Genomic DNA, 16,972 nt, shown 5'->3' with positions numbered 1-16,972 from the left:
AAACATAAAGCTTATCTTGCAGAGGGTTCTGTGGATGCCAAAGGGGAACACAGGCCTTCCAATGAACCCAAATTTGGTTCTGATAAGAAAATAGATTTAAGAGTTAAATACATTAACTTTCTTTTTTTTTCTTTTCTTTTTCTTTTCCTTTCCCCTCCCTCCCTCCCGCCCGCCCGCCCGCCTGCCTGCCTTTCTTCCTTCCTTCCTTCCTTCCTTCCTTCCTTCCTTCCTTCCTTCCCTCCTATCTCTGTCTCCCAGGTTCAAGCGATTCTCCTGCCTCAGCCTCCAGAGTAGCTGGGATTACAGGCATGTGCCGCCATGCCCGGCTAATTTTGTATTTTTAGTAGAGACAAGGTTTCACCATATTGGTCAGGCTGGTCTCGAACTCCTGACCTCCGTAATCCGCCCACCTTGGTTTCCCAAAGTGCTGGGATTACAGGAGTGAGCCACTGCGCCCGGCCAACTTTCTTGAATAAAAGTAGAGGTACTCCAACCAATCCCCCAGCAAGGAGATGTAGACTGCCATTTGTGTAGGAAACTAGGTCCTATTTGGCCACCCACACTCCAGAGCCATCAAGGAACAAATACCTTTTACTTTGGGCTGGTCATTAATCTCTCCAAATCACCTGGGCTGAGTAGTGAAGGTTAAGGGCTAAAAATGGACCAAAGGAAAACTCATAAGCACAAGCCTCTGATGCACATATGGATGAATGGATTTGTCTTAAAGGGTAAAACCATTTCAAATAGAGAAGCACGGGAAATCTAGAGGGAGTGTATGCCTTTTGGGGATAAAGTGTGACATAAATCATTTTCTTGGCCTGTTCAGCTTATTCAGCAGCATCTCAGTTTTCTGTGTTTCCTCACACACCCACTTAAAGTGGTTTCTTTTCCTTGGGAATAAGGATTGTATGCTAAAGAGTCTTACTCCTTGTGCATATAGCCTAAATTCCTTCTGTTTTTTGTTTGTTTGTTTGTTTGTTTGTTTGTTTTAGTAATCAGTGAAACCTTTTTGAAAAAGCATTTTATCAAATGCTTCCTTTGTTTGGGGCCAAATAATCATCATAGTACATTGCCATCATGAACTTTTCTCTTTTATGGGCTCCCAGGATTTTCAGTGCACTAATGGGTGTCATTATAAGGTATCCACAGCTCCATCTGAGTTGTACAGCACTGTAAGAGCAGGATTCCTGATGCGTTCCGGGCTCCCAGAGCTGGGTTAGGACTTAGAGTTCATGGAAACCAGTTATTTTCAAATGCTATTCCATAGAACTCTGCTTTTATCTGTGGTACACAGTGGCTCCTAGGTAAGATTTTGCTTGATCAAATAATTTCTTGTCTAAAGACTTGAATAAATTCAAATATTAAAAACACAAACATGTCTTCTCATTTATCAGATGAGGGAACCTCAGGCCTGGGGGACAAAGTAAAATTAAGTTGCCAAAGCTGCTGTGAGCACTAGATTTGGAATCAGGAATTCCATTTCCAATTCTGCCATTTACTAACTGTGCAACCCTAGGGAAAACACTGGGTCTTGAAGGAGGATTATAGAAGAGGTGTTCCCTTCTCTGTTATACAGAAATATTACTATTTCGTTTAAGGTGGTTATTATAATAGATTTAAGAAATATAATGTTGTTGTAAAGACAGTAATGCTCTATGCATGAGTCTATTTATTTAACAGGTACTTGAGCACATATTATATGTTAAGTACCTGCTTGGCATCTCTTCTTGGAAGTCTCAAGGATCCTCAAGCTTATCCTATAGAAAAGTGAGCACATGGTCTTCTTTCCAAATCTTTCAGGGTATTCTAGCTCAATGAAGGGTATCAACATCTATCAAGTTGTCTAACATGCCTATGTAAAGGAGGTTTATGAATATCACTTCAATATCCCTTTTCTCTTCAACCTTGTAGACAATCTAACATCAAGCTCTGCCATTTTTTTCTTCTAAATATCTTGGCATATCTGCACACTTCCTATTTTTACAACTTGTAACATCTCCTTAACCCACGTGATGGTCATCTCTCTCCTAGGCCCTTTGTGCCTCCCATTGGTCTACCTGCAATCACCTTCTCATATCTGCACCATAGTCAGAAACTTCCATTTCTGCTCTTTTTTAAGGTAGCCTTCCTTAACCACATTGACCCCCAACTCTACATCATTTGTTCACAGCAGTTCCTCCCTCTTTACAGATGTATCCTTGACGTTTCCTAATCACTGGCATGGTTACATAATTAATGCCTGGCTTTCCAACAAAACTCAAACATCCATGAAGGCAGAGATCCTACTTTGGACTTCATCCACTTTAGGAGCTTGGGTGACTGTCTCTCCTCCCTTGAAACTCATTTTTCTGAACTATAAAAGGCAGAAAATAACAAATTAGCAAAAAAGTGACTTTGAGCTTTGATAGTCTGCAGATTCTTTGGAAATCTATATCTATGTATATGTACATATATATACACACACATAGAGATATGTTTATCTATTTATAGAGATGGACAGAAGCGTGTGGGTGCACACACACACATATACACACACACACACAAATATCCACACACACATACGCAGCCCAAGGAATCAATACAACTACCTCTGACTCTTCCCTCTCCAGAGGCTTCCTATGCAGATTTATTCTTTCTGTCTTCTGGGTACAACAGAAACAATACATCATATGACCACAAACTGGATTATGCTATTCATTAATTTTATTCAGTGGAGATTTATTGAGTGCCTGCTCTGTGACAGCTATTATACTTGCATCTGGACCCTCCAAAGTGAAAGAGTCAGGGTCACTGAACTTTCCCTTACAGCAGTCCTAATTCCAGTTAGATTAGCTCCCTTTCAGACTTGGCTCAAGGCCACTCATGCAGTGGCACTGAGTGAGACTCTCTACCTGAATTCTCCAGGTCCTTATAAGCTTCAGCCCAAGACTTGGCCATGTTGGCCAGCGTGTACTCCATGATCTGGATGTCCGTGATGGGGCAGTTGCACTGCGGAAACTCCTCGGCACATTGGCATCGACACTGGCTGTTCTGGCACAGGTACTCCCCCTCCCCATTGCACATGATATAGCTCAAGGCCGACTGGACAAACTTCTCTTGCAGATACTGAGGAAAGATTATCTGAAGACCTGTGTGAGAATAGCAAGAAGGGAAAACAGAAAGGTTAAAAAAAGGTGTTTCATTAACAGTTTCCAAAGGTGATACATAGGAATCTGAAGCTGCTACATTTCTCCCTGTGTATTGGAACCAATGTATTTCTGGGCTAACCTAGATCCAGACACGGCATTATCGGTGAGGCTTCCAGTTGCATCACTTTTACTTAAACTTCTCAGGTCATGGCTTTGGCTATCTCTGAAAGGCGTATTCTATTCTGTTATGGTAGGACTGAGGCTAGAGCCACATATGGCATATACCTTTTCCATTTGTGGAGAAAACTCCTATTGAAAATATAACATTATTGTTTATTGTTCTTTATTTCCTCAATTGCTTTCCTTAAGTATTTGCAAACCCTATTTATGAAACACAAGTCTTGAGCTAGGCACTAGGCCTATAGAGATTAAAAAAAAGACACAATCCTTGCCCTTGGGGAGTTTACAATATAATCAGCAGGCATAGACATGGACACACATCATCATAACATGGCTTTATAGACCTATAGCAGAGACAGCCATATGAGGCAACTGAACAGCAGAAGACTGCAAATAACATTGTTTAGATAGCAGGGAAATCTTCATAGAGGAGACAGAATTTGGGCTGGTTGAAAAGCAAGTAAGAGATCACTAGGTTAAAAGAAGAACAAGAATGACATTCTTAAAAGAGGAAAGGCATTATGTGTCTGAAAATTCCTAGTGAAGAAATGAACTTGGATGAATGGATGTGCTCATGCTGTAGAAAATAGCTATAGAGAGGGACAGAGGCCAGTGTGCAAAGGGCTTTATTATACACCAGGGAATTTGGACATTATTCTGTGGATCATAGGTGCACATTGGTAGTTTTGAAGGGTATGAGTAACATAATTAGAGTGATATAATTTACTAGGACCACTGTAGCATAAAAACTAACACATCACTAGACACAAGCATCATGAGATAATTAATTTTCTTTTCTTTGCTCTAACAGTGAGGAAGCCATAGTCCACCAATAGAAGTGACCAGCCCATGGCTATAGGATGAGCACTCTGGATTACATCTCATGATCTTCTCTTTATACTTGAATATTCAAAGTCTTAATACAGAGAGCCAACGACAGAGAAGGATTTATCTGGGCATGAGCACTACTCTGGTACCTATGAAAAATCACTATTGTCTGTGGTGCCCAGAGAGAAGGACAGATCTGGGCTAACTTAATTCATTAGGGCACTTTCGCTTAGGACATTTCTCTCCACCTCATTTGGAGCTGCAGTTTTAGCTTCCAATATGAGGTAGTAGTTCTGCTACTCACTGTGTAAAAGAGAACTGTATTCTTATTTGGATTATTTTTTTCTCATTTATGCTTCAGGGACTCTCCTTAATCCTACCCACCAGGGATTTGCTGAACAAGGTCAGCACTTCTTCCATTTTCTACTCACAGTTGTTTCTAGATTTTTATCTTTTTTCCATTTTCTTCAGGTTTTATACATACTTAAATAAGCCCCATCCTTTCAACCTGTCTTCACATGGCAGCTACAGGAGAATATTTTCAGAGGAACATTGTGGAAAAGAAGAAGATGATCCCTCCAGCATGCCTTATGGCAGGAAACCACACGCTGTAGTCAAAAACCCGGGCATGGCTGCACTGGCTCCTCTACTTACTACCTAAGTCATTTAAAGCAAAATATTCAGCCTGTCTGTAAGGTTCCACTTAGTATCTACATACAAGGATTACTGAGAGGACTACATGAAAGGATGCCTGCAAATTAACTGGAAAAGCTCCTGGCACATAGCAAGCAAACAATAAATGTTGTCTATTCTTATTTTTGATGTGATGACGATGACAATATTGATGATGATGCCACTCCTCTGATTAAAGTGGTTAAAGGTTTAACAGAACCTTCAGGATTAATAAAGGAAAAACAGGTGTGGGTGTATAATCAAAAGGCAGTCTTCACATATTTGCAGAGCTTTGATAAGCAGCAGCGTTTACAATTCTGTGCCTGTTGAACTAGCATTGGTGACAGGGCTGTTGAGAAAGGTGTATATGTCAATATGCATGGAAGGGATTCTAGCAGATTAAGCTATACAGTTAACAATGGGCTGCTGTGAGACTGAGTGAGCTCCACATTGATGAGCAATGATTCCATACGGGTTTGAGTGACTGTTTGGGAGGGCTACTGTACAAGGGCATAACATACATACCAAAACACACATGAGGTAAAACAAATCAAGCGATAAAGTCCCTTCTGAACTGAGTCTACGATTCTTTCAGAGTGTGCATTATTGAGACATTTTATCTATATCACCATTTTCTCTCCTAGAGCCAAATTTATTTTTAGCTGATCCCAATCCCCCATAGGCAACTGGGTGTATGGATCGGGGTTAAGTTTCTGTTGCTTAAAGGAACTCTACAGACTCTATTCTCAGTTCTATTTTTCTAGCTTGCTCATCATTTTCTTTCTCCCTTCTGTAGGGGATAAAATATTCTATTCTTGGTCCCAACCCAAAAGGAATTTGGGGAGAGCATTTATAGAAAATTGCGTCAAATCATTTTTCCATTTGGCAAGGATACAAAAGGCAGTATTACCTACCCCATTTAATGCAACTGAAAACAGATGAAGTTTGGGGTTGGGGGTTTTCTGGGAGCAGCTAAAATACAAAACTTGCTGCTCTTTAAAAATGGAAACTCAGAACATGCCGAGCTGTCTTGGAGGCAGAATCTCCTGGGCAATTTCGAAAGAGAATAATGAAGACATAGCAATTAAAAAGCACTTTTCTGCAAAATGTCATTACTGTTTAAAGTTACATAACCATTTCTACGGCAGCGGAGGTTCACACAGCAGTCACAGCCAGAGTCGTCTCCTGATGGCCTGTGTCCAACAAAGAGGCCCAGTGCTGACCTCCTACGTGGGCGCCTGAATCCTGCCTGCTTCAATGGGAGCCATAAATAATTTGGAGGGGGATTTGGCTTGTGAAACCACTGTTTGAAAGATATACAGCTGCCGGCTGGGGTAAAATATTCTGTCCCCACAGTTCCCAAAGACACAACACACATGCACACACACACACAGACACACACACACACACTCACACACACACACACACACAGAGAGAGAAAAGAAAACTGAGAAAATGAGAGAGAAAAGGGCTACTGTTATTGCCAAGCATATAAATTTTGCCTCAGAAAACCCAGGCAGGCAATAGTTGAGAGTTTTATTTGAACATCAACTCACCCACACTGAACATATGGAATATTTTTCTCCCAATCTTTTTATATATTAAAAAAACTTGTTATAATTTAAAATGGAATGTTTCACTGTTCTGCAGAGTGTGTGGGCAATGTATATGTGGGAACACCCAAGATGTCTCCCTTTTCTTTTCCTGATTTGTGCCCCATTCTTTTTCCTTTCAATTCACCTTCGACAGGTGCATCTCACAATATTTTTTGTAGTTTGTATACAGTCTTTGTGTGCTGAGATATTATTTCTCTTTCTCTGTGTCACGTGATGGGATATCTCTATTTCCTTGCCTCCCTCCTTCCTCTTATCTCCTAATATTCTCTTCTGTACTCAGAACACATCAGAAAAACCCTGCCCTTTTTTCAGTACCTGCAATACATACATCAATATTGTTACTCCCATAATCTTTGCACTTGCCTTTCCCTGTGCACCGAATATTCTCTCCTCAGGTTTCTGCTTGATCCCTTGTCCTGTAATCCAGACCCTCCCAGACTCACGTTAAAAGGCATCTTCAATTTTTTTCATAGGATTAATTCCTGGCTGAAATTATCTTTTGAATTTGTTTTATTTTTAATATTTTTTCTATCATCCCCATTAGAGAGTAGGCTCTAGGGAAGAAGGGACCTGTCTGCTCTTTAAGGGCCCCAAGTGTAAACTAAGCTCAAGCCCAGCGTAGGCTCCAGGCACTCATTTGTTGATCAAAGAAACTTTTTTTTTTTTTTTTTTTGAGATGGAGTCTCACTCTGTCACCAGGCTGGAGTGCAGTGACGCAGTCTCGGCTCACTGCAACCTCCACCTCCCGGGTTCAAGCAATTCTCCTGCCTTAGCCTCCCCAGCAGGGTTTCAACATGTTGGCCAGGATGGTTTTGAGCTCTTGACCTTGTGATCCACCCACCTCGGCCTCCCAAAGTGCTGGGATTACAGGCATGAGTCACTGCACCCTGCCAGTCAAAGGAACTTTGAACTTTAAACACTTCCTTCTCCAAGATGCAAAGAAAGGTACCTCATGAGGCTTCTGGGGTGTTAGAATTTAAAAATCAGGTGACCTGGCCAAAGTCTCACAACTAAGGTAACAGAAACAGGACTCCAATCTAGGAATTCAACTTGAGTTCTGACACACTTGAGGATGATCTCGCTTACAACCCCTGTGGTGGCTCCAGCAGTGTGACTTCTGGCAATGTTTTATACCCCCTGGAACTCAAGGATTTTTTTTTTTTTTTTTTGCCTGTGAGGTTGAAATCCCAATTTCCTTGTATACTAACGAAGAGAAAAAAGGCATAAACTTAAGCCACAACCTGGCTGCCATGGACTGAATGTTTGTGCTCCCCATCCCCTGCATGCACACATTCATATGCCAAAACCCTCACTTGCAATGCCATGGTATAAGGAGCCGGAAACTTTGGAAAGTCATTAGGTTTAGATGAAGTCATGTGGGTGGTGCCCTTGTGATGGGACTAGTGCCCTTATAAGAAGAGGAAGAGATGGGAGAAGAGACAGCTTGTAGCTGTCTACAAGCCAGGAAGCAGTACTTCCCTCACCAGGCACCATATCTGCTGGTACTTGATCTTAGACGTCCCAGCATCCAGAACTGTGACAAATAATTTCCTTTTGTGTAAGCCACCCAGTCTGAAATTTTGTTACAGCAGTCTGAGCAGACCAAGACACTGTCATAATTAAGTGTTCAACAAATGTTAGGTTCCCCCCATTTAACCAGATATCAGATCACATTCATTACCTAGACCAAACTTGAACCCTTCTTGAAAAATCCTCCTTGAATAGCACCATTTGAGACAGTATAAAACATTCCAAGAATGCATTTTCTCATATCAGCGTTAAAATAATTATTCTGGTCTTTGTTTTTAATTACTCCATCATTTTTCTTCTATGAATTTTCCTTCCTTCCTTCCTTCCTTCCTTCCATTCCTTCCTTCCTTCCTTCCTTCCTTCCATTTTCTTCCATCCTTCCTTCTTCCCATTTATCTTTCCTTCCTTTCTTCCCATCTTTCTGCTTCCCTTCTTTCACACATATTCCTGAAGCCCTACTATGTGCCAGGCAGCTGTGCTGTGGATACTAGGGTGAATGAGGCAGACAACTCCCTCTTGTTGTAGGTCTTACTGTTTAGTAAGAGAAAATGATAGAGAGAGAAAGAGAGACAGAGAGAGAGAGAAAGAAAGAAAGAGAGAGAGAGAGAGAGATGTAAACCAGCTGCTTGGGTGCAATGAAACCAGTATTCTACGAGAAGTACAAGTTTTTCAGGGAACACAGGGAAAGAACAACTAACTCAGCATGGAATGGATTAGGGGTATTAAAAGCACTCTCCACTACTCTCCTAGGGAGTAGCATTTAAGCTGAGACCTAATGGATAAACAGGCGCTAGGGAATGAAGGATCCACAGAAAGAGCAGTCTAGACAGCGGGAAGAACACGGAAAAGGCCACGGGCATAGAACTCCTTCCAGCTGACAGTCAACTTGGCCCTCACATTTCTTTCTGACTAAGCTTCGTCTTCTTTTGTTTGTTTGCTTACAAGTTCCCTAGAAAAGAAGAGAGAGTTCTTGCACATGAGGGATCAAAATTCTGAAGGGAAGGATGACACAGAGCAGAAATCTGTGAGCTCCTTAGAGGAAATAGCATTTCTTATAGTACAAGAAAGATCTTTACTCATTACAAGAAGGGATTCTGAGACTCAGGAAAAAATGGGGCTCACTGTGTTGATGAGTTTCAACCACTGGGAGTACTCAAGTAACAGAAGAACTTTCAGGGGACCCTCAAGGTGGATTTCTGGAGAGCTTCAACAACATTGATGATATTGCTAGCATAGGCATTTGGTTCAACTGACCATGCTCTGTGCTCTGTGAGGCTGGGGAAAGAAGATTATCTGGAAAAGACATCTGGAAAAGAAGATCCAATCAACAGAAGCTGAAGGTGAACCTGGACCTGAAGATTACAGCCCAATCTTCATTGCTGACTTTGATTTTGCTCTTTTGCTGACAGGAACTCAGTCTCTTTCTCCTTCTTTTAACAAGTAGTACATTAGGAATTGTTGGAGGAAATAAAGAAGAGGTTTAATGCATGCTTCCTGCCTCCTAAGGAAACAGAGAGGTTACTCAGATATTCAAAACTAAAGCAAAAAAAATTCAAGAATGGGAAAGACAGTCCTTGATTGATGATTAAAACATTAAAAGTAGTATTGTGTCTGGCACATAGTAGGTTTTTATAAATGTATGTCAAATATTGAATAAGTCAGTGATCTATTATGAAGATGAAAGAAAATAGGCCTGGAAATAATGAATATGGAAGACTTTGTAATGGCTGTGGGATGTGGGTTGAATCTTGAAACATGAGCATGGTCTGAATAGATAAAGAAAGTCAACTCAGTATGCCATAGCAGAGGGCATAATTTGGGTCAATCTAAGTCTTTCTTATTCAAGGCAAAGACCGTGCATTGTCATAGGTTGTTTTTGGTAAGCTTTATTTTTTTTTTTATTCTATATCCTAATTACCTAATACAGTGGTATTTTTTATGGATTTGCTCTTTTCTGACCTATTTCATTAGATATTAAATACACGATTTCTTACAGTGCTGAGGGAAGAAGGAAAAAAAACACAGGTTCTATTTTAGTTGAATATAAATATTTTTCTATCCTGTTCTTGTATCAGAATGTGCCCCCTGTAGATAACTCTGAGCTTTATAGGAGCCCCAGCTGTTGTCTTGTACCGCTAAGTTCTGCTTGTCAAATTCTGTCCATTTCTGAAATGCACAAGGTGAGGAGAACAACAACAAGGACTGTACCTTTTGTAAAAAGTCAGCCCGATTTCCTTCCTTGTGAAAGCCCAGGGATTTCAGACTGGCAGATAAAGGACTTTATGGCTCCAACAGCCATGCTGAACTCCAGTGTAATGAAGGCATGCAGGTCAATTACCCATCTGTTTGTGTTTCTATTGCTATGAATTACAGTATCCATCGCTGACAGCTCATTGGAGTGGAATGAAAATAAGACAATAATTCACCGGGTGAAACTGTGCAGAAAGGGCGAAAAGGCTATGATCTCATTCAGAAGTTCAGCCCTGTCTCTGTGATGGGTCATTTACACTCTGGAAAATGAAGAAAGGCAGCTACCTGGGGGTTGGTGAGTGGGTTCCTGCTTCCTTGATATAAGAATTAGGAAATGCCCCCTCCTGGCTAGAGTAATCTTTTGTGTTTGTAAATAAAATCATCTGCTCTGCAGGATCTTAAGAAGATTTGGAATCCTTAGGTGAAAGACGCAGGTATATGGAATTCAGCATGATAAAATCACCTTTTCAGCAATCAGATGTTTTAAAGAATGAAGCAGGTTGCTTTGGTAGCAGAGAACTCCCCAACACTGGAAGTGTGGAAGCAGAGTTTGAAAGGTGACATGGCACAAACAAATCTTGGTTCCACCAAAGATTCAGATGGCAGGTGGTAGGGTGAGTTATCATTGACCCACATTCAATGCTCCTTCTTATAATGTCCCCTCTTCAAGATAACTACACATCCCCACTCTCCAAACTTAAATGGGTTCACACGACATGTTTTGGCCAATGAAATATGGATGTGAGTGAGTGTGTCTTTTCCAAACAAAGCTATAGAAAACAACATATGATCTCATCAATCTCTCTTTTCACAAGTCCAACGATATTCCAGATAGGGGCCATCGGAGGAGCAGAATCACAGTAGAACTGTGACCACCATGTAACATAAGGAAGAAATAAGCATTCACTTTGGCAAACCACTGAGATTCAGGAATTGTTTGCTAGCACAACATAACCTAGCTTATATTAACAGATATAGGAGTTGACAAACTATGGTCAAATTGATCTGCAGTCTATTTTTATAAACAAATTTTACTGGAACACAGTCATGCAGATAAAAGAGTTGAGTAGTTGCTACAGAGAACATGTGGCCCACAAAGCCTAAAATATTTATTACCTGGCTCCTAACAGAAAAAGTTTGCCAATGCTTCTACTAGATGACCATAAAGATTTTTTCCAATCTGACTTTTCTATGATTCTGCTCTGTGCTGTTGTTCATTCATTTGTCAAGCAGAGATCAATAAGGCATTTGTCATGTGCAGACACTATTCGAGGTTCTAGAGAAAAGACAAGGAACTAGGAAAGGCAAGAACACAATCCTTGCTGTCATGTAACCTACCTTGTAGCGAGGGAGAGAAGACAACAAATAAATAAATGAAAATAGAAAAGGATTTACACTGATTAGAGGGGTTGGGCCAGGGGGACTTCTAAATGAGAATTTTTAACTTCAAAAAAAGACAATATAGTTTAATTTATGAAATAACCAAGGATAAGGAGGCCAGCATACTTTTTTTTTTTCAATTTCATAAAATTTCAACATGAACATGTTCTTGAAACTTTAAGAAGCGGTTGGTTCAATTTAAATATAAGCTTCTTCATAGAAGTCATGATACAAACCAAATTTGATACCTGTAAGAGTCTGTGCTACCTGATCCCTGGATCAGCAGATGTCTTCAAATTCTTCTCTTACCCACCTCCCTTCTTTTTCTTGCTATATCCTGCCATGCCATTGTCTCTGTTCTCCAAGCATGCTAAGTTCTCTCCTGTTCATATTTTGCCTTCGGCTCTCACTAACTGGTTTGACCTTGAAGAAGCTAAGAAGCTTACTCTGATCCCCAGTTTTCTTATCAGAGCTTCTTTCATAAAGCTAGTGTAAAAATTAAATGAGCTATTTTATATCTTGATTGTGGTGGGAGTTACATAACTGAATATGCTCGTCAAATTCATAGAAGAGTACACCTCAAAAGGGTATATTTGGTTGTATGTAAATTATATGTCAATGAACCTGAAAATAAAATCACATAAACAGCACATGTGGAGCTCTTAGTACAGGGTAGTTGTTTAAGTGACATCATCTTCTGACCTTGCCGTTTTCTATTGCTTTCTCCGGAAGTCTTATGTGGTCTCAGGTAGCCTCTCTGCTGGCAACCAAAAGCACCTTGCACATATTGCAAATCTCAATGGGACACTTACAGTATCATATGTGTGCTCATGCTCATGTCTCTCCTACTCTATAAGCTTCTTGAATGCAAAACACAGCTCATTCATCTACCATTTCCCTATCATCTAGCACATTATTGAATATCCAGAGTACATGTTTGAATGAAGACAAATTTAGACAGAATGTCTTTCAGAGAGGACTGTGGTTCTGTCTTCTATGTTTAGCATGCCCCATCTCTACAGCCATCCCTCATTAACAAAACCTGTATCCTCTTTCACAATATTACAGCTTGAGACTTGAGGCTTTTTAAATTTCATCTCAGTAGTTACAGACAAGTGCTCAGAAAGATCTGAGTAAAAAAAATACATAGACACAAAAATATTCTTAAGAGAACAATGGTGCTAAAAGACTTGACCACTAACTTCAGCACATAATTTGTTATGGATCCATTGTTATAAGTTATGATTCTTGAGGACAATAACTTTATCTTTTTTTTTTTTGCAGTCTTTCCAAGGTAACAAGCCCAGTGCTAGATCATAGTAGGTATGCAAAAATAGAAGTACTAAATTGAGAATTGATTAAGAAGGTCCTTTCATTTACCACTTTATTGAACCAGTTTTATACTGGATGATAGAGATACAAAAAGTGAATATGACATGGTTTATGGCCTCATGGGGCTCTAGTTTCTATAAAAAACTAGGCCTTCATGGGGCTCTTTTTCTATAAATCTAGAAAAAAATTTATAAATGTACAGTGACAATAAAATATATGCATACACATGCACGAGTTTGCATAGGAACAAAAAAGAAGACGTCTCTAACTTTTATAAGAGTAGAGGAGTTTGGGAAAGTGATTTTGTACAGGATTGAACGTGAATAGTATATATGGTCCAGCATTTGCCAAGTTGTATACCACAGAATCACAAATCTGCAAATATGTCCAAACCCAAATACATTCAGAAAACTCTGTACTTAATTCACCTCTTTAGATTCGTAATACACATTAGCACAGTCAAGGCACTGAGAAGTCCTGCAGTAAATAAATGTGATTTATGCTATTTAATCCAGTGTTTTAATGTTACGGCGTTTTTGCTACATTACTGTGTGGTAACATATAACCTCAAAATCCCAGTGACTCATAACCACAAAGGTTGATTTGTTGCTCATATTTTGTGTCAGCTGTGCTTTGGCTCTGCTCCAGATGTCTTCTTCATTTCAGATGTAGGCTAAAGGTGCAGGCTTTTTCAGGAATATGCCATTCTCATGATAAAGGGAAAAGAGCACAAGCCATGCCAGACAATGCCTCCTAAAGTGTCTTGCCCAAATGTGGCATGTACCGTGTCCTCTCACATTCCATTGTCCAAAGCAAATCACACGGCCAAGGCCAATGCCACTAAAATGGAAAGTCACAGAGCCTCCCACAGTGCAGTGTTGCCAGTCACATGGAAATGCACTGTATGTATATAATCCTCTTAGAGGAAATGAACAATAATGTAATAATGAAATCTGCCACAAAATACATGTATTTTTTACACCAAATCTTTTTAAATTTAATTACCATATGATTCAGCAATTTTGCCTTAAGTGTATATTCAAAAGAACTGTAAACAAGCATTCAAACAAAAACTTGTAAATGAATGTTCATAGCAGCACTATTCATAGTAGTCAAAGGTGGAAACAACCTAAATGTCCATTGGCTGATGAATGAAAAACCAAAATGTAGTATATTTATACAATGAAGTATTAATTTTGCCATACAACGGAATGAAGTACTGATACATGCTACAACATCCACGAACCTTGAAAATGTAAAATGGAGGAAGCCAGATACAAAATGCCACATATTGTATGATTCCACTGATTTGAAATACAGTTATCCCTTGGTATCTGCAGGGGATTGGTCCTAGAATTCCACCCTCCTACCACCCTCTGACACCAAAATCCACGAATGCTCAAGTCCCTTATATAAAATAGCATAGTATTTGCAGATACCCTCCACATATCCTTTTTTATACTTTAAATAATTCCTAGATTACTTGTATTTAATACAATGTAAATGCTATGTAACTGTTGTTACACTGTACTGACTTTTTGTACTTTTTATTGTATTATTATTATTATTCTTAATTTTTAAATTTTCTCTATCTGGTTGGTTGAAGCCACAGATCCAGAACCCAACAGACATGGAACTCAAGGGTATAGAGGGCAGACTGCACCCAGAATAGGCAAATCTATACTAATCTGCAGAAAGCAGATTAGTAGTTATCAGGGTCTGAAGGGAAGGGGAAATAGGGAATAACTAATTAGGGGGTAAAGAATTTGTTTTGGGGATTGTGAAAAAGTTGTAGAAATAGTAAGAATATTTGCACAACATTGTGAATGTACTGTCACTAAATTTTAATCGTTTTAAAGTGTTAAATTTTATGTTGTGTATATTCTGCAACAATAAACAAGATTCAAAACAAATAGATTTGACAGTTCAAATAACTTTAAATCAGTAAACATTTATTGAGCACCTACTATGAGCTAAATTCTGTAAGAGAAGAAAATAATGAACAAATGAAAAAGCATGTGGTTTCTCCTCTCAGCGATCTCAGTTACAATTTAGTGGCAGATGTGTACAATGGTACACATAAGACAAGACAGAATGTCTCTGGAATATATAGAGGCACATTAAAAATGCTTTGTTGACCGTGCAAAAGGAGAGCTTAATTCTAAGGTAAGTTGTTAGGAAAAAGATAAGAATTGACCCAATCATCTTAAAAAAAAAAAAAAAAAAAAAAAAAAACAGGCGCCATATCTCCATGGAGTCAACAAACTAATTATCATGGGTAACTTATTTAGGTTTTGGCCATCCTGATGCCTCATTTCTGCACAATCAACGAGATCGACAAGGAATCTAATGGGACATGGTTGTTAAATAGACCAAATTGCCACATGGATCATTCATCTCTCACGACTTCCATGCTGTGTACTTGGCCACAAGTTTATTTGAAAGGTATAGCCCCACATGGCTACATACCAAGAAGTAACTCCCTGATACTCCTTCTCTCAGCATCAGTTTATACCCCATCAGTTTGTACCTGCTTAGAATTCTTTACTCCTTCCTGCCCAAGTATGAGTCTTTAAGTTCCCTCCAGATTCCAGGTTTCTGTAGGTCAAAAGCAGCTCTTTTTATAGTCACATACTCCTGGATTGCTGCAAAGCCTAGTATCATCTATTCTAGGGGTTTTTTGTCTTTTCCGGTTATAGATCCATTTCAGAATATGAGAATAATTATGGAAATCGGTCACACCTACACAAGTTGGCAAGCAATTTCAGGAAAATCACAGACTGTCTAAAGTAAATAGCAGAACCTAGAAAGGTTATGGTACTGGCACATGGAAAGGGCTACATAAATTCTTGATCTAGTAAAAACCATGACTATTACATATATGCCCCAGGTTGGGAAGCAAAATGATGTAGTGTTTAAGAGTACCAGCACTGAGTGGATCTGGGTTCAAATTCCTGCTCTACAAGGTAGTTACTTAACTTTTGTGAGCTTCGATTTTAAAATCTGAAAAATGGGACGGTGTTGAGGTTTACATGAAATATTGATATAAAGAGATGAGCTCTATACCTGGCACATGATAATTATTTACAAGTAATAGCCTTGATTATTAGTATTCTTATTTTATGAACCCTCTTGGTTTTTAGGTCAGGTGCTTTCTATATGTTTTCCCAATAAATGAAGAATAATAGCTCTGAGATACATGTGTTCTTATTCCCATTTTACAGATTTAAAGACCTAAGGAAGCTCAGAGGCCTAATAAACTAGTCGAAGATCTTTATCACCAGCAAATCTTCTCTGCCCATCCTCTTCATTCTATTTGATTTCTGATTGATATCTTCAATCCCTTTCTTCTTGAGAAGAATCCTTCTCCTCTGATGAGCATAGAACAAGGTGCTCCTATGTTCATAAAGTAAAAGCAACATTTGGATGCAGCTAGCTGGGTGGAAATCAGTAATCTCATTTTTCATGAAGACACTAAAGGCACTGCTCTTTCATTGAAAGGACCTCATCAGCAGAGCCACAGGAAGCCAGAAACATAAATTCCCATTAGTGCCTCCAGGTCCCTGCTAACTGGACAAGAGAGGCTGTAGGCATGAGCCATTGCTTGTGACTCTAGACTAATTCCTAATGAAGATGATTCACCCCAAAGCTGCTGCTGAGACCAGGTACTGGCAAGAATCATTCAGTGTATCACCCTGAGGTTACAAGTCCACATAAAGTGATGGGCGTGTGGGAGAGGAGAGGGTTTTAGAAAAGGAGACCTATTCACTCTCTGTCTTCTCATCCTCTTTGAGCCTCAATTTCCTCATCTGTATAGTGGGGAGCATGATTCCTAACTGTTAGTTGGTGGGATGGATAAATGGGCTAATGGTTATAAGCTCAATGTCTAAGAAGGATAGCATCTCAAAAAAACGTTACTTTTAAACATTTCTCCTACACTTTCTTTTTCTACTACTTGTTGCAAGATGATTTTGAAAATACTCATCTTCACTCCATCTGTGATGTCTAGCTACTGAGAAATGGGATTATCGACACTACTCTTCATCAGACGGCTCC

At 39.5% G+C, this 16,972-nt stretch overlaps 1 protein-coding gene across 1 annotated transcript in view; it reads right to left on the bottom strand.

Annotated features, from left to right (window-relative positions):
- Nucleotides 1-16,972, bottom strand: part of BRINP1 (BMP/retinoic acid inducible neural specific 1) — a 200,021-nt gene that overhangs the window by 38,823 nt on the left and 144,226 nt on the right. Inside the window, exon 6 of the mRNA XM_025360801.1 lies at nucleotides 2,892-3,128. Within this exon, the coding sequence (XP_025216586.1) occupies nucleotides 2,892-3,128 (237 nt within the window). The remainder of the gene's footprint in view (nucleotides 1-2,891; nucleotides 3,129-16,972) is intronic.

Source organism: Theropithecus gelada, chromosome 15 (genome assembly GCF_003255815.1).
Source record: "Theropithecus gelada isolate Dixy chromosome 15, Tgel_1.0, whole genome shotgun sequence".
Taxonomy (NCBI): domain Eukaryota; kingdom Metazoa; phylum Chordata; class Mammalia; order Primates; family Cercopithecidae; genus Theropithecus; species Theropithecus gelada.
This window is presented reverse-complemented; position numbering and strand designations above follow the sequence as displayed.